The sequence below is a fragment of the Haemaphysalis longicornis genome, unplaced genomic scaffold (assembly GCF_048455015.1).
Source record: "Haemaphysalis longicornis isolate Haplotype H1 unplaced genomic scaffold, Haemaphysalis longicornis Haplotype H1 scaffold_8, whole genome shotgun sequence".
NCBI classification, from domain to species: domain Eukaryota; kingdom Metazoa; phylum Arthropoda; class Arachnida; order Ixodida; family Ixodidae; genus Haemaphysalis; species Haemaphysalis longicornis.
Window position 1 is genome coordinate 107,204,548 of NW_027526445.1, and position 22,849 is coordinate 107,227,396.

Sequence of the window (22,849 nt, forward strand, 5' to 3'; positions counted from 1 at the left end):
GGTTAGGTTGGACATAGTACAAATAGAAAACGTTTCCCTTATTCTTTCAGCAACCCACGCCTTCCATAAACGGTAATTATAGTAATTGTTCGTGTTGACTAAACCAAACTATTTGAACAAAGATCTAGTTGGCTTGTCTGCTGCAACGTTGGGTATAAATCGAACAGCTTTATTTTGCACCTAGATATTGTAGGAATATTTGTAACCGTTGTTGGGCCCCAAACAAGAAAACAACAGTTTAAGTACGACAGGAACAGCCAATAATAAATGAGTAGCTTTGTATTCGTCCGCAATAGGTCACTATTTTTGTAAAGCAATCTCGTTACTCTCGACAGTTTGTTGACAACTTGGTCAACGTGCAATTCCCAAAGCATGTGTTCCCAAACTACTCCTAAGATTTTTAAAGCTGGCTACAATCTCTACAGGACACGCATTTAAAACTAAATATTGGTTTTTATTGACATATTCACCTTTTGCACCAAAAATAACTGCCTTAGATTTTTCAGTGTTATTCTTGAACCCACTGCAACAAGCCCATACGGCTAATTTTTCAACGACCTCATTACCTCGTTGGAGTAATCTCTCGCTAGCCTCTTCTGCGATAAACAAACTCGTGTCGTCGGCGTAAATTACGAACTTCACTGACGGGTCTATCTGCACAATGTCATTAATATAAATATGAAATAAGAGCAGTCCTAGAATACTGCCCTGGGGAACACCAGAACATGTTTCCTGAATATCCGACTTGCAATTGTATTATTGTCACAAACTGGGAACGATGACTAAATTATAATGTAATAAGGCTGAAAGCCATACCTCGAATAGCATAGAATTCCAGTTCATGTGCAAGAAGATTACGATCAAGATTTACGATCAAAAGGAAACAGTCTTCTTTTTCTACATCAAGCGTAAATATCAAATCGTCAAAAGAAATAAAAACAAACATCAAGTAAAATTCATGACCTAGCTAAATAACGTTCGACTTTCTTACCGGGTACCAGCAATGCTCTTTAATGAGAACTTTATATCATAACTTCTTTTCGTTCTCCGTTCACGTCCATCAAGTATTAGCGCGGATGCATCTTGCTTCTGAAAGCCTACAGTATCTCACCGATCTTTATGTAGTAAACTCGGTCTAAAAGTACTGCCAAAGCCGTTACATGCTGATTGGAGGAAGTAGAACATAAGATCAGAACAGGCTGTCGCGTCTCAAGAATTAAGGGCAACATGTGGATAAATTCATAAGAACGTCTTTTCCAACGCCTAAATGGAAAATGACGACTATTTTGCTCACAAACTGCGCCAACGGGCCTAGTGAATTTGTAGCGTAGCGTGTATAAGTGACTGATTGTCTATGTCCAAAAAAGGAAGACTAAACAGGCCTACCGAACTGATAATAATTGTAAAGGACGGTACATACCGTAGCGAGCGCAGTCTGCCGGTCCGGTAGTAGGGCCGGTCGCCGTCGTGCCTCCTGTGCGAAGGACTAGTGCAGCTTCGCACAAGCTGAACTTGCTTATTAAACACCTTGTGACCCGCCGCAGGGCCTTTTAATCTGCCCATCGTTTCGTGGTTTCCAACTTTCCAACGTCAGAAAGTCTCCGCAAACAATGCTGTCCCATCGGAAAAGTGACAGGTCCCCTCTCTGCTGCACCACCCTCAAAAGAGGGACACGCCTTGGGCGCACTGCAAGACTGCATACCCACAACAAACTTACGCTCAATGCCCTTGCCGGTTAGAAAAAAACGCAGGAAATAGGTGAGGAAGGGGAGGACACACTGCAGCACCTTACAGGATGTTCAACGCCGCCGCGGCATCGTTCGCGCTATTTTCGCGCTATTCTTTAAAGCTAAAGGACCTGGCCCACGTGCGAGCCCTTCCGCCGCCACAATACGCATGCCGCTGGATGCGTTGAGCTAAAGTGCCGCCATACGCGTTTTACATAGAAACACTCCGTTCCTCCCCATTTCAGAGAGCTAACACGCCGTGCACGAACGTGAGGACTGCACACCTATAATGTACACAGAACGCTCCTGCGGTTTCGACAAAGACGTGGAATAGAGGGGAGAAACGGGTGGCACAGAACAACTGTTGTTGGCGCTTCTGCACGGCGGCGCGGCATCGTTTGGCGGCTTATCTTGCCGCCAAACCACCACACATGCCGGTGGGTGCGTTAACCTAAGGTCTTCCACGTGGCTTTTACGATGACGCGCCGAATTCTCCGTACTTTCGAGAGCTATGGTCATCCATCGCAAGAATGGTCGTCTGTCTGCCGCCTCGGCTTCTGGTGCATGGTAACATTGCCCGCTCCGTCGCCCCTTCCGGTGCAACACAAATACGAAATCCTGCTCGCCGGTTTCTCTTCAGTTTCACCCATCAAAAGCTGGTGTACCTCGCTTGCCGCCGTCACTTACTGACAAGCATTCCTGATAAGACAGAAAAAGCTCGGCGTCGCCTTTCAGCCTCGGTAGCACTCCTGAAGGATCAATAGCAGTCGTTTCTAGTTTGTCTCCTCCACTCACTCTCAAGCCTTGCTTCCCCCGCCACGGCGTGACGAGTCAATCCCCTTTTCCGACCAGACTGACTTGGAGCTGCGCGCCCCTCTGCCGCTTTCTCGCGCGGGGAGAATGACCCCACCAGGCAATTATCGTCTCTTTGTTGCCGCCTCCTGTGTCTGCGCTACCGTAACCTCGCCACTGGCAGTTAAAGTAAGACACCATTAGCTATTGTATTTCATGCGTTTCCCGCAACACGCCGATGGGGAACGGTGAGTGCTTCTTCGTGGAAAAATACAGAGAAAGAGCCCGGATGGATTTAAATACCCGATTAAAACAGAAAAGCCGCCAGAAGAAGGGGTCAGTTCGCGACCCAAAGGTTCAAACGGCTCGTCTCGTCTCTCTGCTGCCGCCGCCTGTGTCTGCGCTACCGCAGCCTCGCCACTGGCAGGTAAAGTAAGACACAATTAGCCATTGTACTTCATGTTTTCCCTCGACACGCCGTTGGGGAACGGGAGGGCGCTTGTTCGTGGAAAAATACGGAGAAAGAGCGTGGATGGATTTGAATACCGGATTAAAACAGAAAAGCCGCCAGAAGAAGGGGTCAGTTCGCATAGTTATAACCCGACCCGAAGGTTCAATGCACTCGTCTCTTTGCTGCCGCCGCCTCCCTACAAGCAGGTAATGTAAAGCACCATTAGCAGTGGCGCAGCGCACCTACGGGGGGGGGGGGGGGGGTTCTTATCCACAAGAAGGGAGATCAGCCTCCTCTCGGTGGTGTGTTGGTTGTTTACCAAGGTAATAGTTAACCGCATAAGCGACAGCCTAGATTTCCAACAACCGAGGGAACAAGCCGGCTTTAGAAAAGGACGACAGATCACATCCATGTCATCAATGAAGCAATTGAAAAATCAGCGGAGTATAATAAACCCCTTCACATGGCATTCATAGACTATGAAAAAGCGTTCGATTCGCTAGACACCGCAGCAGTGCTGGAAGCATTAAAAGACCAGGGAATCGAGGAGACTTACATAAGACTCCTAGACGACATATATAAGGGGTGTACGGGCAGGAAAATCCTCCACACGAAAAGCGAAAAGTTTACGATCAGAAAGGGAGCACCAAAATTGTTCACAGCATGTCTGGAAAATATATTTAGGAAGCTTAACTGGGAAGAGGTGGGATTACGGGCAAACGGAGAATTCTTGAGCCATTTGAGGTTTGCGGACGACATAGTCTTGTTCAGTGAGACTGCAGAACACCTGTAAAAAATGCTTCAAGACCTAGTCAGAAAGCTGGGCCATCGGATTAAAGATAAACATGAATACGTCTAAAGTAATGCTAAATAAACATGCTGGAAGCACTCTCTTCCGCCTAGGTACCGAAATACTAGAAGAAGTAGAAGATTATATCCATCTTGGACAGGTTGTCAGTGCTGACCCTAACCACGAGAAAGAAATCTGGCCCAGATAGGAATGGGACGGGATGCATTCGGCAAGCACCCCCAAATATTCAAAATTAAGCTACCTCTATCACTAAAAAGAATAGTATACAACCAATGCGTACTACCGGTGTTGACATATGGGGCGGAAACTTGGCGCCTTACTAAACAATTGGAAAGAAAACTTAGGTCGGCTCAACGAGCCATGGAACGAATAATGATAGGAGTAACACTTAGGGACAGGAAACGAAGCCTCCTGGATCAGGGAACACGCTCGAGTAGAAGATATCATAATTCAAAATAAGAAGAAATGGACTTGGGCAGGCCATGTAATGAGACGAAATGACAACCGGTGGACCACCAGGGTAACTGAGTGGCTACCGAGAGACGGGACCAGAAGGAGGGGAAGGCCGGTAACTCGATGGAGGGACGAAATACGAAAGTTCGGAAGCAAAGAATGGACTCGAACAGCGCAGGACAGGAGCGGATGGAAGTCAATGGGAGAAGCCTTCGTCCTGCAGTGGACCTAAATAGGCCGATGATGATGATGATGATGATGTTGTTGGTAGTGGTGGTGGTGGCAATTATTCCACGTCGCGATGCTGAGTCAGTACAATACCTATTGTAACCCCGCACAAGAAACGTCTGAGACTGCAGGCCTAGGGAGACGAGAAAATAGCGCCCGCTTTTTTTTACCTCAGCGCAAGTTGCAGCCACGCAGACCAGTGTCAGCGTGTCGGTTCGGTAATCCGTGGCTGCAGCTGTCACGTTTTGCGAGTATTATCAACGCAAAATTGGCTACTCTCACGTCAGTGATGGAGCCAAATTTATAGAAACTTGGACACCGTAAGTTGCGCAAAAAAATGTCAATGAGGCAGGAAGTAGGGGGGGCCGAGCCCTGACATAAAAATGCTTGGGGGGGCTCTGGCCCCCCTTGCCCCCCCGGTTCCGGCGTCCCTGAGTCGAGCAGTAGAAAGAGTATGTACAGTGTACGAGGCGCGCCAACGCTAGCAGTCACTGCGAGGAGAGAGAAGGAGGAGAGCAGCGCCCGCAGGAGAGCACCGCCGCGAGCCCGCCGCGGCTGCCCGCGCGCCGGCCCGCGCCATAGAGTTTTAGCATAGCGTGCTCCGTCCGCTAACGCTACGGCGGCGGGTAGGGGAGCGCGACTGGGGAGAGCAAATTCGTCACGGTGGGGTGGATTAGTTCCGCGCGGCCTGCCTTCGCCATGCCCGCTCTTTCCCTCCGCTGAGGGGCAACCTCCTCGCACTCCCCGCGCGCGCATGCGCAGTCCGGTCCCGCTAACCGCGCGCCATCACGTGGCGCGCTCCGTTACTACACGCGCGCGCCGTTGCTATGCGCACGCTCCCCTCCGCTCCGCGCCGTTGCTAGGGGCGAGGAGGCGCGCGCGATAACACCTGTGAGGAGCGCGGACAACGCCGGTGGACGCGTGATTCAGGGTCGCTTAAAGGGACACTGAAGTGATATGTAAACATTGCGGGATTACTAGCGCAAATTGTAGTCCGGAGTCCCCAGGATATGTTTCGACCACTCTAGGCGCGTTTACGCGATTTTATTTAGTAGAAAAATTAATTCGAAAATGCTGTCCTCCTCTCTTTACGCTCGCCCATTTTCTGTGGCGTTTTCGTGTGACGTCAGGAGGAGATGAGCTGGCAATTGGCTGCGCTACTGCACGGCTCCCCGGCCTTCAGACAGAGTCAGTCGGCCCAGCGTTTCGTCCGCCGGCCGCCGGCGGGTCGTCGCAATCAAGGAGGTTAAAAAAAATTGCTTGGTCGCAATTCGTTCGCTTAGTTGAAACGAAGCCAGGACACGTTTGTGAATGGAAGAATATTGTGCCTTTCTTTACTTGGTTTGTTTGTACACTGTATCTAGCTCCAAGTCAAGGTCGCTTCACACAAGCGCTTCACAAGCGCACATGCGACGCTTCGCTGACTGGTACGCCAGTAGGAAAATATAAGGCATCTTGAAGGCGGGAGAAGAGTCAGGGAAGTCAATATAGGTACTAAGGAAATAAAATCAACTGATATTTTTACCGTACAGCGTAAAAATAGGGCGCGGGAAGCACTTTTTTGCGCTGGGCGAACAAGCACAGCGGTCAGCAGCACGACTACGCATCTGCGAACGCTTTTCCGTCTACGAAATGCAATTGCTAGACGTGAGCTACTGCGGAAACTCGGGCAATGCTTACTGCACGAGCGCAGTACAACAAATAGCCACCTAAGCTGCTTGAAATGCCAAAACTAAATAAAAGTGTAAACCGGTTGTACAATATATACCCTATATTAGCAAAGCCTTCGCATCCCGCTCTGTGGAACAGTGGTCCGGGGCGCTTGGTATGTCACCGCAAGTGTTTGGCAAGTCACGAGTTCGAATCCCCGCGGGTACGTGCTTTTTTTTGTAAGTTAACTTTTTTGTTTACCGCCGATGTTTTCTATATTGAGTTCACCTTTTTTTGTGCCGCGACGTTCATGGCTACACGAACTAGTTCACAAAACGCGCGCAGGCTGGCACTGGCGCGCTAGCGAGTTCTCGTTGGCGTGCTGTTGCCATAAGCACCGACTGCTTGCAGGCAGTGGGCACAGGCCAGAATGAACAGACCCTTGGCCTGGTGCGAACACGCTTTTTACGATACAGGCAGGAGGGAGGCAAGCTCCAAATATGGGGAAAAGCGCATGACATTTGGGCGTCTGCGGGTACGCGGAGGGCGTTCATGCACTGCGTAGCTCTCGGCTAGTGAATGCTACGACTACAAGCCCTCCTAGGATGCTTATCTTGTGAATTTTACAGCCGACAACATGGCAGAAGCGCGGTACGATGATTACTGAGATATTGAGAATGCCCATCCAACAACGCCATTGGTTATGTTTTACAGAACCGAAACCGAAACCGAAACTTGTTTGATTGCTAACCTTTGGCATCGTCCAATCACGGCGCCCCTCCTCCCAACGTCACAGCCTTAGTTGGTGCGGCCGCCGCAAACTGCGCATGGTAGTTTTTCTTGTTTCGCGCTTTGTAAAATAATTACCGATTTGTCAACCGGATAAACGATGAAAAGTGTGCTAATTTGAGCCAGTCTACGCAGTGCAAGCAAAAACGGGAGCTTGACAAATTCACTTCAGTGTCCCTTTAAGAAGTGCATTGCACTTAAGAAAATGGAGGAAGAAAGCGCGCGGAAAGTGTGAGAGGGAGTGCAGCGCAGCCGAGCAGAAGCCCAGCACCCGCCGCGTGCTCCACGTGGTCTTTTGGCATCGTATTTTCTGCGTGGCTCATCTGAACCATGTGAGATTCGCGCGGGAGGTTGAAACCAGGTTCGTACACAACATGATCGGAAGGGGGGGGGGGGGGGGGAGAGAGGAGAGCGACGCGCAAGGAGATAACGACAGAGTAGCGCGCGCAGGAGTGCGCTCGCTAATCACGCTATGACGCTCTGAGACACAGCAGGTATACGCGTCGTGACTGAGATGACTGCAGTTCTCGCTGGGCACAAATTTCGCATTAGGGAGTATAGTAATATTCAGTAATTTGAGTGTGCAGCACTTTGGCAGCCGGTACAAGTGTTTGGCGGCATTTGCCGCGGCGGCGGCGGCTGCGGCGGCCAAAGCGAATGCGGTGTCCGCGCAAGCGAGCGAGCGAACGAGACCCCCCACGCAAAAGAAGACCAAGGAGCCGCGCCTGAAGAAAGCGTGATGGGGAGGGCGGCACGTGTTGTGAAGGCGTAATCTCCCAGACCGTCGCCACAGCTCAGTATGTCTCACTGCCTTCCCTTCACATTTTCGCCATGCGTCGGCGCCGAAAAGCGCCCTCCTCCTGACACTGTCAGCAAAAGCTCATCCTTCGTTAGTGTTTCATCCGAACCACATGGAATTTGCGTATGAGGTTCAAACCGGATTTTCCACAACATGCTCGGCGGCAGCAAAGCGCTCCGAGTAACGGCAGGGTAGCGCGCACGGCCGTGCTTTCGCTGATCACGTGATCACTTCCTGAGCCATAGCAGATACCCGCCGTGACGGAGAAGACTGCAGTCCGCGCTGTCGAAAATTTTCGCATCATGAAGTATGTACAGTAACCGTCAACGCATTTTTTTTATTTATGCTTTACTTGAAAAGTCTAAAAGGCGGCAATTGCTTAATGCGGTCTCCTAGCAGCAAAGCTGTAATGATCATTTTTTGAGAACAGCAGAAGAAATAAAAACAAGAGCAGTAGTTTGCGGCGTAAGTCCCCTGCCCGATACCCACGCATGACACACCTTTGCGGAAGATGGAGGATCTTGGTACGAAAATCTCGAAGGCCGTCGACCTGAGCCACATTCCCAATTATTCTCCCGTGACACATGTGTACGCTGTATATTTAGCAAGGCGGTATCGAATCGAGCTGTTTCGAGATATGAAAGCTTTCGTGTTTGTTGCATTCTACTTTCTTCACCCACTCACAGTGCCCGCTCACAGAATACATTCATTCGAGCATTTTAAGTCTCAACGACGTCTTGCGGTAAGAGGGTATCAGTCATTTCAGGTTCTTTTTTGCATTGTGCTTTGGAAATGTTCTTTTATTTGTTGTTTAAAACGTGGAAATCTGCTGAAGAGGCTCAGTATTAACGCGGGTATGTGGTTTGGAACAACAGGATGCAAAGACAACTGGAAGAAAATCTTCGGTTAAGGCGACGAAGAAAATGTTTCCAAAGTTTTAAATGCGAAGCATCTCATGCTCGGGGCTGTGTCACTCCCTCCCTCGTTGTCGTTGTCCGTCATCCGCACTCTACTGCGCATGGGTCTCTCTTCAGCCCCGTCAGCGTTTGGGCTGGCGTCAGCGCAGTCCACTATAAAAAGAAATATGGTGCTCTTCCCACTGCGCTACAAGCCGAGACGGGAGCATGTGCTACGAACGCGCCTTATGTCCTTCCTTCATTCAAACTACGTCCAGAAACTACTGATATAACGAAGGCACGCGAACCTGAACGTCAACGGAAACGACGAACTGAAATCTAATGGGAACTTCAGTTGACCCCATGGCTGCTGCGCATACTATTCAGGGTTCCCCTACGGGAAGATGGTGTAATTTTTTTTCATAGGCTCCTCACCGGCAAAGCGCAGGCATACGAACCTTTGTCATCGCGGTAATGCTAACGTTATTCGGACGCTCTTTGCTACACCTAAGAACATCGAGTTGTCCCATGATGCACCGCTGAAGTGAATCGCCCCTTTTAACGTCTTATCGAAGAAACAGTATTATAAACGATTAAGCTGTGGTTAAGCGGTGAAGCGGTGATCGCTGGTTCAAATCCTGGGCCAGCACGAATTTTCTTCCTCGGCGAAGTTACTTAAAAAGCTGTACAGCTTTCCGTTGTAGCCGCATGGCTGCATTGAGGTCGATGTCAAATTTTCCTTCCCAGTAACTTACTTCACATTGGGGATTTCTCCTGAATCTGTTCGATTATAAGACCACGTGGGGCGGAATTATGAGTTGTGTCCGTGTGGAAACTGTCCATGTCGCGTCCGTTTCAGTCGTAAGGTAGTGTCTCCTGCGGGGCCTTTGGTCAATGGCTGTGGTGCGTCACATCTTTTCCTATGGTTCCAGACAATTAGGGCTCACTTGAAACAGACATGAACAAGGTAAAAACGGATTATTCCACCCCTGAACCCCGCTTCAGTGATGGCATGTTACTTTTCCGCTTAGAGTCTGTTTCCTGGCCCGAAGTGTACTTCCGAGTTACATGGCAATAGTATTTTTTCTCAGTTTAGGCGAGCCCGAAACGACAACATAAAAACTCATACGAGAGTACATAACATGGCGATGTGCTCAACTTTTTTGAAATACAGGTTATGTTCGTGCAGGTAATTATTTTCCCGCATACATACTTTACTCGAAGAACAATTTTTTTCAACGCATGAGGAAGGAATATTGTTGAGTAGGATGTTAGCAGCGTTCACAAGAAGTAAATGACAGTGGTAGGGCCTGCATTCTTTTTTATTTGTTATCGTCGAAGTTCCAGCTGCTTCGGTCAAAATAATTCACCATTCTGGATTGCAATGTCGGTAGATTACTTGATCCATGTTTCTGTCATTTGCATTCGGAAATATTTCCCTCAGAAAGAGTCGCGGTCATCGATAGCCGTACTAAACATCGAGACAAGTCGCTGTAGATGTATAGTGCTGCGTGGATTAGCTAATTCCTAACATCGCAGCACTCCAATGTGCAATATGCAAAAAAAGAAACCCCGGAATGACAGCGTTATCATTGTAATTTTTTTCAACGCATGGGGAAGGAATATTGTTGAGTAAGATGTTAGCAGCGTTCACAAGAAGTAAATGCCAGTGGTAGGGCCTGCGTTCTTTTTTTTTGTTCTCGTCGAAGTTCCAGCTCCTTCGGTCAAAATAATTTACCATTCTGGATTGCAATGTCGGTATATTGCTTGATCCATGTTTCCGTCATTTGAATTTGGAAATATTTCCCTCAGAAAGAGTCGCGGTCATCGATGGCCGTACTAAACATCGAGACAAGTCGCTGTAGATGTATAGTGCTGCGTGGATTAGCTAATTCCTAACATCGCAGCACTCCAATGTGCAATATGCAAAAAAAGAAACCCCGGAATGACAGCGTTATCATTGTAATATTAGCAAATAAAAAAAGTGTTGGCATATTTCAAAAGTTTTGTGCCTGGAAAGCAAACTGAAACGTTTTGCTTGGTGCTGGCTCTGCAGCTTTTGGTATCCCATCACACAAAGATCCTAACTTCTCTGATGTCGCTTTCACTTTTCAGAGACTACATATTTAAAATTTTTGTGCTTGGGGATGAACTAGTTGGAAAAGATTGTCTCATACTGAGGTTCACGGTGAGTGCTTCTTCACTGTTCTGTTTGACTCTTAGTGTTGATGTGCTTTGGTTTGATTTAATTGGTACAAAAGAAGAATGCGTAGTATGGCATGAGATAACGGAGGCCCAAAAGATAAGGCCCAGCTTACAGAGCAGTCGTTGTAAGGCCTACGGGTAAGAAATGCATAGAAACTATGTTATTTGTACTGAAACAATGTACGGAAGTGGCAGCATGAAAAAAATTACAGAAGTGAACTTATTTTGAATTACGTAACTCAAAACGATGTCAAAATCTGGTCGACTGTCTTCAACGTCGCCGTAAATAAACGTTCCTATAACCCTGTACACAGAGTTACACACGCAATACGTGAAACATATGGGTTCCTTCGCTGGAACATACAAAAATTTTTTTGAAAGCTGAAGAGGTCCGCCCTACTAACGGTAGGGCTTGCTGCTGCAAATTGAAGGGGGATACAGAGATACAAAAGAGCGAAAAAAAGAGAGGAAAAGATTTTTTTGCGGAAAATTCTTAAAAAAACATCAAGTCAGCGTCGTGCGCAGGTCTAAGAAAAATCCCGTAGAACATCAGAAATAAATATTGACAGGTAGTGCGCAATCAGTATTTCCGATTACTGCCTCAGAACGTGCCTATTTTTGCGTTGAAGACCCCATATCACTAAGGCCTGCAACAGAGGGCGTTTTATGAAATAAAGGAAGCATAGAAATGTGGGTGTTCATTCTCGGATACCATAGGCGTGCAGTGCGAGGTTAAATAAAATCCGTGGATGATAATATTGTGGGGTTTAACGCACAGAGGCTACACGTGGGCTATGAGGAAGGCTGTAATAAAGGTCTTCGGGTTAATTTCGACCACCTGGGGATCCTGCAAGGGTGCCGAAATCTCAGCACACTGGTGTTTTTCGCCTTCGCCTCAATAAAAAAAAGCAGCCACAGTCGCTGGGAACAAACCCGCGTCCGAAAGGAAGTGTCTTATTTATTCAAGGATATATACTCCGGGTGTTGTTTGGTAGATGTTGAACATTGTGGAACGCTATCCAGCTCTTTTATGACTACTATCTTCACAGGAATGCTTAAATCGTCACGCAATGCTTGTATTGATGGTGTGTTTTTTGAGTTCAGCGTTTGAGTAATCGGTTTAGTCCCTCTAGGTGACACTTGAGGTAGGCGACGAATATTTTTAAAGGCGATAGTGTTTCTTGGGCTACTTGAACGCGAAAGGTTTGGTCTGTCTGCATGTCTGCGTTCCCTGAATTCATCCGCCTGGTTGAATGCTTGAACGAGACCTTTATATAGAGCCAACATTTCCAAGCTACTAAATCTACTGGCAATGTTCATAATGGTTAACAATGCTGAGCAAAAAGAAAACATTAAGCATATTGGACGAACAACATGAATAAATAAGTGATATCTACAGTGATTATTTAATTAAACCTACCCGAATGCTTGATTTTCGTGAGAGGAAGACGCATTAAAAATGTTTTGACTGAAAATTACAAAAAGCTCTCCTGTGCGGTAGTAGCACTCCTGGAGGCCTTCGAAGAAGACCAGTAGTAAGGAAAATATACAACAGATAGAGCGCGAGCACCGGAACAGTGTAAAATTGAATCGACTTCAGCACAGATCCAACGTGTTTATCGTGGGAGAAGCGAGATGTGAGAGGAAAAGCTTAAGAGGTAAGCTAGAAAAACAAGATTGGCAGTTACGGGGCAGGGGCGGCACACAATTATCCTCTTTCGAAAACATTGGCAGCAAAATATTCACGTAAGCGGACAATATTTTTCCCGTTATTTTTATCCTGAGGTGTCAAACATTAGGCAATAAATTTTGTTTGGAGTTCTTGGATAGACAGCTTTGAGGAACACGATAAAACAGGCCTCTTCCCATTCCGGTAGTAGACGTGGGGAGGCCAAAGCTAAGGTGGTAATAATCGCGGTATGCGTGAATAGCAGCTCGAGGTTTGTTTGGTAGGTTATGGAGTACCGCTTACGTTGTACTATCAGGCTAAGCGGCCTGGTGTTGGTTGTATCGAATTAAGAAAACCTTGTGAAGTTCTTAAAAAATTTATTATATTTTGATGTATATGTAGTGGCGCTTGCGTGGAACTGTGTTTGATGCTAAGCACCGACAATAAACAGAAGAGTCGAAAGGATGGGGAATCAATACGCCGAATATCTTCACTGAAGATTGGAAGACAGGTGTTGGCCGGTTATACTTCAATAGACTATTTGAGGTTTAAGCTTTCAAGGAGAAACGAGAGATTGCTGCCACGGGGCAAACTAGAAGACAAGTGACAAACGATGTGTTTATGAGGGATTGCCACAGAATCAAAAAAGGACGTTTATTCTCTCTCTCTCTTGCTATCAGTGAAGGGTAGTCTCGGAAGAAGAGGACGACATCTTTGGTTATCCGTTCTGAATGCTAGCGGCAGCACAGCTTTTTCTCCTGTAAATAGTTTGAATTCTGTGAATACGTTTTTCTCTACCGCATCCTCCCCTCCTAACAATATTCTCAAAAAGCGGGAACCGTGAAAGTGGCAATACAGGTTTTTGAAAATGGAAAGCCGGTACTCCCTTGGAAGTCCATCATCGTATTTGCGACACCGGTTTATCAACAGAAGTGCCATGTAGAAGGGGCACGTGCTGCTTTGTTTCGATGGCAAAGCAGTTGACCTGAGCTCTGCGCTTCTGCACTGAAAGGAGGTTATCGACGCGAAAAGGTCGTATATTGGGACAGTGTGGTTTTTGTGTTAGCAAACATGAACGCATCACGAGATTCTTCATTTCTCATCTAGGGGCAGTCCCATGGTTTCCGTCACGGTAAAACCGGCTCTGGGTTTTAAGCAGTTGATTTCTCTCGCCGGAGATAGTGGCTGTGCGTTATTGGGTGGTGTCCACGGTATTTTAGAAAGAAGATGCCTTTTCATAATATTGTTAGGAGAAGACGAAAAAGGCCGCAGTAGGGCATGCGGCTGTGGGCCCGACAATCAACCACGACGAAGCTGCGTGTGGGGCGTGCAGTCTGGGCGAACGCTCCTCACACAGCTTCGCCGTGGTTGATCGTTGGGCCCACAGCCGCATGTTCCACTTCAGCCTTTTTCGTCTTCTCGTAACATAAACGCACGTCTAAATCGACCGTCCTGGTCGAGGCCACACCGTCCTGGTCGAGGCTGTGAGGATGGGAATGAGAGAAAAAACTAGGGGAAAACTTCTGACCGCCACGCATGATGATGGAGAGTTCGAGGAGCAGCGGCCGCAAAACAGCAATGCCCGCCAATGCAATGAAGCAGCGGCCAAAGCCCTTGGAGTCACGCTGGAGAAGTTGGCAGGGGATCGGCATCGTCGTCTCGTTGGATCGCGGCTGGTCACGTCGACAGGTCACGGCGGGTCCTTGGCAGGGGAAACGGGGCTGGGGATGGTCATGTCCGCGGTTCCCCGGGACTGTGGCGGGCGGCGTGATTCAAGAGGCTTGTAGCGATGGCTTCAGAAATCGAGACGGGGTGAGGCGGGGGACACAATGGGGATCGATGCCCAGCAGCTCCAACAACATGTTACGGAGCGGTCGAACGGATGACAGGAACCATGGTTGTTGAAGAAGCGATCTATTTACAGGACGAGATGGTCTATTTACAATATTTACAAGACAGCCGCTACAGAGAGTTCACCCAGGCTACACGCCCAACACGCAGCTTTGTCGTGGTTGATAGTCGGGCCCACAGCCGCATGCCCTACTGCGGCCTTTTTCGCCTTCTATTAGCAATATCAAAGTCATCCGTGGTGAGTCCTCGCAGCTCGCAATTAGTTTAAAGGGGCACTGACACAAAAATTTTGCATCTTGTTTTTTTGCTGCGATAAGTAGCTAGTGACCTTCTTATAACCTGTAGAAACCTCATTTGCTTCAGCGTGCGACGGTTGTTTAATTAGAGGCATTTTCAATGCGGCCAGTCGTAGTTTCGGTTTCAGCGAGTGCCGCGAAACGATGGATTTTGTGGATTTTGAGTTAACAAAGCTGACCACGTGACCGTCGGAGGGATATCACAGAGCAGAAGCGCCGTAGCACTGTCGAATCCGCATCGACGGCAGTTTCTGCGAATGCCCCCACGTACTGATCTCGTGCGGCGCTTAATTAAAAAGCGACCGTGGATGTGACGCAGGCGCTGCGAGTGCAAATGCTACCGCGGCTAAAGAACGACGCGCGACGATCGAGACGGTGGGTGGCAAGACGCGCGCTGGGAGCAGCCGCCTGGCCGGCCGGTCTGCCTACAGGTCCGCCTACAGATGTGTTCGGCTTAGCACTGCGGCGGATATTCGAGTGCCGCTCTCGTGAGCGGTGCAGATGACAATTTTTAATGCAACCCGCCATCGCATCATTAACTCCTTTCTCATGTAAGCCACCATGGTCGGGACTTGGGGACAATTTTGTGCAGCGGTAACAAGCTATCACTCGAGCTACCTGCGCCGACCTGGGCCATTTCGCGGCCGTGGCCGCCGCCTGCACAGCGACCGTGCGGCTAGCTCAGTGGGCTTTTCGTGCCTCCGGCGCGTTTTCGCCTCCAATGGTAATAAACAGTAATAGAAACAGAGTGCCTGGAATCGCTGTAGAACTTTGGTCGCGGCCAGCTGTCCGATCAGCTGACGAAATCACGGCGCCTCCGCCGCCAACGATCGGGTCGTTCGTTCTCGAGAACAGAAGCTCCGCCCTCCGGCCCTCCGATTGGAGCGGTGAGCCTGTCGAGCCGGCGAAAAACACCGGCAGTGCGGAAGCGGCAAACACAAACTCTTGACGTGTTGGATGTTGTTTATTTACACAATATCCTCGGGATGCCGATTGCGCGTGGTCCTCTGCTGGCTGCTCGGTTGCGTTTCGCACACTTTAAAATTGATTTTAAATATGCTCTAGGCTGTATTCGCCGCTGACATTTTGCAGATGATGTATATGTGTTCCCACCAATCTATCTCCGAAGTTATCTCGCCTTCAAAATTTTGTGTCAGTGCCCCTTTAAGTGGTCCACGTGGATATGCGAGGCCAAGGCATGCTCCCGGCTCTTGACCAGTCTTCCGGCGCGTAGGTCCTTGTTTAGTCAAGGCAATGAGAAGAATGGGAACGAAGAAGACCGATTGATAGGAAAGTGGAACAAATCATAGCCCCAGAGTGGCTGAGGGCAGTTGAAAGTCATTATATGGGTGTAGCAACAAGGGGAACAAATACGGTGAGGAGGGTTGACAGCTGCAGTGAGGGAATCGGGCGAAAGGTTAGATAGAGACTCGAGTAAACAATGATTGTGAGACGGCGGTCCCCTGGGAGGGTAGTGGGGGCGGCACGTTATTCGGTAGATGTGTTTACATGCATGGATTGGTGTTTGTGAACAGGAGTGTGCTTCCGCGTGTGGGACTGTCACAGTACGGGTGGTGCTGATATTCGATCGGCGACAACGAGTGATTGTCTCCCCAAAATACAAAATAGAGCCACACAAGGAAAATGCACCACAAGCTGGTTGAATGAATATATTTTAGACTGTGTTCCTTAGCTATATGGCCAGAGGAATGAGAATTGTTCCGGTTGAAACCACTGCAGTTCCACAACTAGACGTTGAGGGACCGGTGCAATTGAGAAGGGTTTGGGTCAAATCAAGTACTACTCATTGCTTGTAGACTCGGTTTTTTGCGCAGGTGTGGATACACGCTTAGGCTTGATGTTGGCCGTGGATATTGGCTTGTGCTTGAGTCAGTAGGATAGTGGCTACATGCTAAGAAAAAATGCAGAGGAAGTGGCGAGAGGTGATCTGTATATTAGTCGGTGTGTGGCAACTTGGTTTATTAGCCGGAAAAAGTGGTGGGGAATAGGTGATGGACATAATTTAGGGATGGGCAGCCGAAGGGCTACTGGCTGCACAATTAGAGAGGAGGCAGGGGTTATGTGGTAGGGATTCACTGGGGGTGCAGCTGTGCGTGGATAAAGAGTGGTTGGGTTGCTCTGCTGTTGAGCTTTAGGGAGGACCTCCTTGATAGTCCGTAGCAACGCGTTAGGTACCTTGCGCTACCTGTCCGAGCATGGTGATAATTCGGGGTATTTTGGGGCGCGTCGTGTGCCCCTGGGCTGTCCTTACGTCGTCGCTGCAAGGAATAGGCTCATTTTAGGACTCGCGACCATTCTGCAGCTACAATCCCTTCCGACGATGGCTGGGAAGATTGAAACAAAGCAGTAATTTTTTTTGCTCAGCCGTATTGGTTGATTCATTAACTTAGAAACTAAATTTGAAATGGCTTTACTCTCCCCAAAACTAGTCGTTATTGTTGCCGTCGTCTTCGGTGACATAGGCGTAGGGCCAAGAGACTGATTGCAGATCTGAGTATTGCGACTCTCTTCTTGATCGATGCGGGAGCAGTGAAAAACGGAATCAATCATCGTCACTGCTGTCGGCCTGCGGGATAACAAAATGAATGACCGAATGGGGAATCGAAGCGCCCATTATTCCGGCCTTCATTTTTATGAGCAGCGTGGGTACCTGTCACATGAAAAAATTCTTCAATTTCTGAGCAGCGTTTTGCAGTACACATCGAAACAGAAATGCGTAACTTACAGCGGAGGGAAATCGAAGTAGAAGCAGGCTGATCATAGTTAATTTTTTTTCTATAGGCTTGCAGGGCTCAGAAAATGCAAAACCAGTCTCTATGTTTATAAGCTGGTATCGTTTGTTTCATGAACGCGCGAGTGTTTGTATTCTCACGCATCAGTGGTAATATTTGTTCCAAACCTTGGTTTTGGTTTCAGGACGATGAGTACCCTGCCGACAATAGCGTCACTATTGGTGTCGATTTTGTAAGTGTCTCCTTTATTTAGCACCTAAAAATATTTTTTGCAAAGCGAATTTTAGGAACACTTTGGAGGCGTATAGAACTACTTTAATTTAATCTCGCGAGGGGCATTCGTCGAAATTGCTAGGGTTACTTATTTCAGGGGAAACAACGAAAACTAGCAGTGCAAGAGGCCCAAATGCCATACTGAACGTGAAAATGACTTCGGTAGTTTATTTCTTTATTGCGAACACGGCAGGCCAGACTTGCTGGACAACCTGTGAGGAGTAATTTTCAATAAACAAAACAACGTTACATACAACACGCATTTTTAAAACTTTGAATTACTAATAAAGTAGGTTATTTAACTTTTCAGCCGACATTCAGTGTCCTCGAGCGAAAAATGATTGCCGTCGTATAAAAAAGATTGTCCTTCAGAAGCATTTCCTAGGACTAGCCGTTTCATAGCGGGAACTGTAACTCGGCTGTGGCGAGGGGTGGCTGTCCACAATCTCATACCATAGCTGGGGGGTGTGGAAAAATGTGGTCCAACAAGTGAATTATAATTATGTGCGCCAAATAATTAGATGGAGTAGTTAAGGCGTAAAATTTTGAATAACAAGGCGAATTGTTGTGAATGGCAATATCAGGGGTGTTAGGAAAATAGTCACGCCAGAAGTCGAAGACGGATATTTTGAATTTTGCAGTAGTTCGGAAAAAAGAGAACATGAAGAAAATATACGATGTGTTGCTTAATGAAGCACAGCTCTGGTCGTTGCTTTAAGGGCGTGTAAGGCATAACATGAGAGACACTGAATATCGCCATTGCATCTGCACCAAATACCATGAAGGCGGTATTTGTTTACTAACATAGCAATAAAATGTCTGTTTCACCTTCCTTAAAACACATTTCTCAGGTCTAAGACATACGAAGGCAGCAAGAATAAATATTGACTTGCCCATTCTTTGTAATTTTGGTCACTCCGGTCCAGTGAGGGATGTCTTCAGTCTGGGACTCGCTGGCTGTAGCCAGCCGTCCGTGCCTCATTCACCTGCTCAAGCTGGAAGCAGTGGTCGGAGCTGGTCATTGTCGCCTTCTATTGCTAAGGGGTAGAGTTAAGATTAGGAGGGAGGCGTGGGGTGTTTGGAGATTCCCACGCCATGACGTGTAGTATTCCTGATGTGTGGCAGAAGATGATTGGAGGTGAGCATTCCCTGAAAAAATCTTCTGCGACCTAGCGTTTGGCCGGGGGAGGTGTTTGGAGCTGGCGAAGTATTATTTCTCCCGCTTTAATGAGTTGCTTTCGGGGGTAGGGGAAGATAATCATCATCATCATCACCTACGCCCACTATCTACGCCCACTGCAGTGCAAAGGCCTCTCCCATTGTTCTCCAATTACCTTGGTCCTGTGCCAACTGTGACCAATTTATCCCCGCAAACTTCTTGATCTCATCTGCCCATCTAACTTTCTGCCGCCCCCTGCAGCGCTTGCCTTCTCTAGGGATCCACTCTGCTACCCTTAATGACCAGCAGTTATCTTGCCTTCGCATTACATGCCCTGCCCACGTCCATGTGCAGCGATGGCGTAGAGGTAGAACACCCGCCTCGCGTGCAGAAGGACCGTGGTTCAAATCCCGGTGCCGGGCAATGCCCACCGGATTAAAACAAAATCCGCGTATTGACGGAATTGCACAACAAGGGGCTTGGGGTGCGGCCTGACCCCGGCGACCATTGCCGGTAATGCACTTCCTCACCAGAGCAGGATTGGCCACCCTGGTGTAGTAACGGCCACAAACTCCCATGAATCCCAATTGAAGACATACCCCTTCGGGAATTGGCTGTTCCCTTACATTACCCCCGTCACCGAAACCTGAAATTATCACCGACGGGGTGGTTAGTATAGGGTTATGGCTTTTCGCAATGGTTCGGCGTACTGGTTCTCGAGCCGCATTATTTGCCGATTCATTGCAGAATCTGCAAGAGTGACCTGGTGCCTGAAAGTGGAGAAATTAGGCAACTGATTCACTTCCTTGATAATATGCAGAGCTGCTGGAAAGAGAATATCCTGCCGGAAGGTGCGGCAAGCTTCTCCACAGGCCGTCATTAGAGCCACGTAATGTGCCACGTAATGTTTTGTGCTGACCGCCATGGTGCGGATTGCGGTTATGGCTACTGTCTGAATTTCGCTATTTACCAGGAATACTGAACATACGTTTTTGATCACGTAGGCATCCGAATATCGTGCATACTTTAGATGGTGATATTGAGCCTGAAGATAGCTGGCAGGGGCCTTTCGTTGTGTGATGTGATAGGTAGGAAGCATATTGCAACGAATTGGGGTAAAGCGGATGTGTTACCGTATAGACATATAAATAAGACATTAACACACATAATTTTGTATGCGTTCACACTGCCCGACATTGCAGTTGCACTGATGGTTTGATCGTTTGTTTAAACTATCTCTTGATGTTGTTTCTGCAGAAACGGAAGGAGTTTGATTTTGATGGTCACCGTGTGAAGTTAATAATTGTAAGTACATAAGTTACCTCTTCTCTGATCATGTAATTCAGCTTCGAGCTTTGGTTTCGTGTTTGAGATGTGTGTAGTTCGGCTTTCAATTATCAGATCATATCTTACTTGCTTGTGCTTTGGAAATCTAAGAATGCTACTAATAACCTGGGCACCATACGTGTAGAGCGAGCACTTTTAATACGGGTTTAATCAACGCTTTAATGAGAACTTTGAGCTGTGAAAGAACATTGCGGTTGTCCCGAATGAAATTCCAAGATTGCTTTTTTTGGTTGATTTGATTTATTTTAGGGTTTAACGCGCCGACGCAACGAAGGCGATGAGGCGCAGCGTAGTGAAGGGCTCCGGATTAATGTTGACCACCTGGGGATCTTTAAAGTGCGGCGAAATCTCATACACATGGACATTTTTGGTTTTCGCCTCCATCAGAAAAGCGGCCGCCGCGGTAGGGAACCGAACCCGCGTCCTCGTGTTCAGCAGCACAGCGCCTTAGCCAAGTAGCCACCGTGGCGGACTGCTCTTTTTGATGAATACAGGCACAGATACTGGAATGATTGCGTACGTATTAGTTGGACGGCTCCAACTGATATTTCATGCTCTGCCGCAGAACTATACTGGCGTTTCTTTCGAACCTACTATCAGGTCTTATGACAATCAGCTCCCGTTTTAAATAGAAAATAGTCCTTCGTGAAGTGCCATGTGAATGGACAGCTGCAAAATATTTTTTTTGTTTGTTTCTAGTCGCACTATTTGGGACGAATGTTGTGTAGGAAACGTTTCAGAAACTGCATAGCAAGTCTACACAAAACCTTCCCTGGGAGCGCCCCCGGTAGATATCCTATGTCGTGACGAATTTTGGACAACTTCCTCCCTGGACGCTGAAGAATTAGCTATTGCGCTCGCCCTTACCCAAACTACCTCCAAGATTATATTGACCGATTCGCAAGCCGCCTGCCGCAGGCTCTTGTCGGGACGGGTGGCCTCCGCCACATGCCGACTTATGCAAGAACATCTGCCTGCCTACCGGGTGTACATTCTATGGATTTCCGCCCACTTTGCATTGACAAGCAACAATTTTCCTCATCGACAGGCTCGAGACCTCACTCACCATGCCGCTGAAACGGGGGCTGTTTCCGCATCTCTCCTCACCTACTAAGAAATCACCCACTACTACCGAAGCACGAGGCAGACCTTCCCCAGTCCTCACACATCTTCGATCTAAAGCTAAGAAATCACACTCAGGCAAATTCAAAGAGGCACTTTTCCTACCCTATCCGTATGCATTTACTCTTTCCTACACCGTACTCTGATAAGTGTAAATTCTGCCTGGAACCAGGAACTTTGACACACATATTATTTGACTGCACAAAAAACTCAGACCTTCCGCCGCTTAACCCGTCCCCTTCTCTTGAGCAGTGGGAGATAGGGCTGTCCAGCGCTTCAACGAACTTTAATTGTCCGGTTGACATGTTCCTAGAAGTCACTCCACCACGGAGCCGTTGGGCTTTGAACTTGTAGTTTATGCTGCCCAAGCTTGATTCTTTTATAAACCATTTGGTTCAAAGACAATTTATCGCATTCGTACCGCGAGGCATCGACCACGACTAGGGCCTTCGTTGACAAGATTTTACGCCGGACTACTGCATGATGAGGTAGGTAATAGAGGTCTGCCCCAGGATTTCAGAGGGAACCAATCTATTCGCAAGGTACGTTGGCTGCCATTGTCAAGCAGTATATGTGCCAGCACGTGGCCGCGGTTTTCCCATGCTCAAACCGCGGCGGTTTTGGGCAACACAGGTGATAAAGACATGTTGGTCGCAGGGGCCGTTTATACCTGCTTTGCCCGATGTGTGGCCGCCTATTGGTTTTCGGTGACGCTAGCAGTGGGTGGTCGTGGAATGTGCGTTGCTGCTCGCCCCCAGATGTCACACATGGGGGAAATGTGCCGCCCTGACTAGTGGTCGCACCTGGGCTATGCTGCGGTGCGACAATTACGGGCAATGTAGCTTTGCTCCCTCCCCCCCGTTAAGGCAGGAATGTCTTCTGGAGAGCCGTAGGCGCTTTTCCTCCGCTGATAGCGTGGCCTAGCAATCACGGGTCACGTGTCTCTTAATGCCACAGTCGGGGCACATAGTCTACCCAGTCATTGATGAACTGGCACCAGGCGATGAAAGGCCTGCTGCCAGTGCTTGTGCACAAGGGAGCTGAAGGGTGTCACGTTGTGATTGGTTGAAACCTTCTTAAGGTACGTTTCTCGCCTAACACGCGGCTCCACTATTACCTTTTAACGCCCATATGCGGGAACTTCAGCAGTGCCGTTACTTGATTTTTCACGATACTGCTGGAGAGTTCGCTACGGCCGTACCCGTATCTGTCTTTGTGCGCTGGCGGAAGAGGATTCAATGAGTGCGTCACCAACTGCAGCAGAACAACCGCGTACTCAGCAGACGGCATGCCAAAGCTGCCGAAACAGCCGGTCCTGAATTGGAGCTGCTCGTAATGGTCTCGCAGCCGTGACACTCGATCGGTTTGGTGGAAAGCAGAATGCCCATGTGATCGTCGATGAGGAGATCCTTTCCGGCATAACGCTCTGAGGGTCTTGACGGGAATCAAGTAAATAGCATTAGTCAGGCGCATCCTTCGATTGCAAGCTTTTCAGCGCTGCCCAGCCTAATTATCAGGCATTGAAACTCTACATCTTCTGTGAGATTGGGGTGAGCGTGCATGGTCATCTTGTAGTTC

The 22,849-nt window shown here is 48.2% G+C and overlaps 1 protein-coding gene across 1 annotated transcript in view; it reads left to right on the forward strand.

Moving 5' to 3' along the window:
- LOC144149273 (uncharacterized) overlaps positions 1-22,849 on the forward strand; it is a 97,020-nt gene that overhangs the window by 42,413 nt on the left and 31,758 nt on the right. The window contains exons 8-10 of the mRNA XM_077680826.1: positions 10,712-10,784; positions 17,555-17,602; positions 20,060-20,107. Of these exons, the coding sequence (XP_077536952.1) occupies positions 10,712-10,784; positions 17,555-17,602; positions 20,060-20,107 (169 nt within the window). The remainder of the gene's footprint in view (positions 1-10,711; positions 10,785-17,554; positions 17,603-20,059; positions 20,108-22,849) is intronic.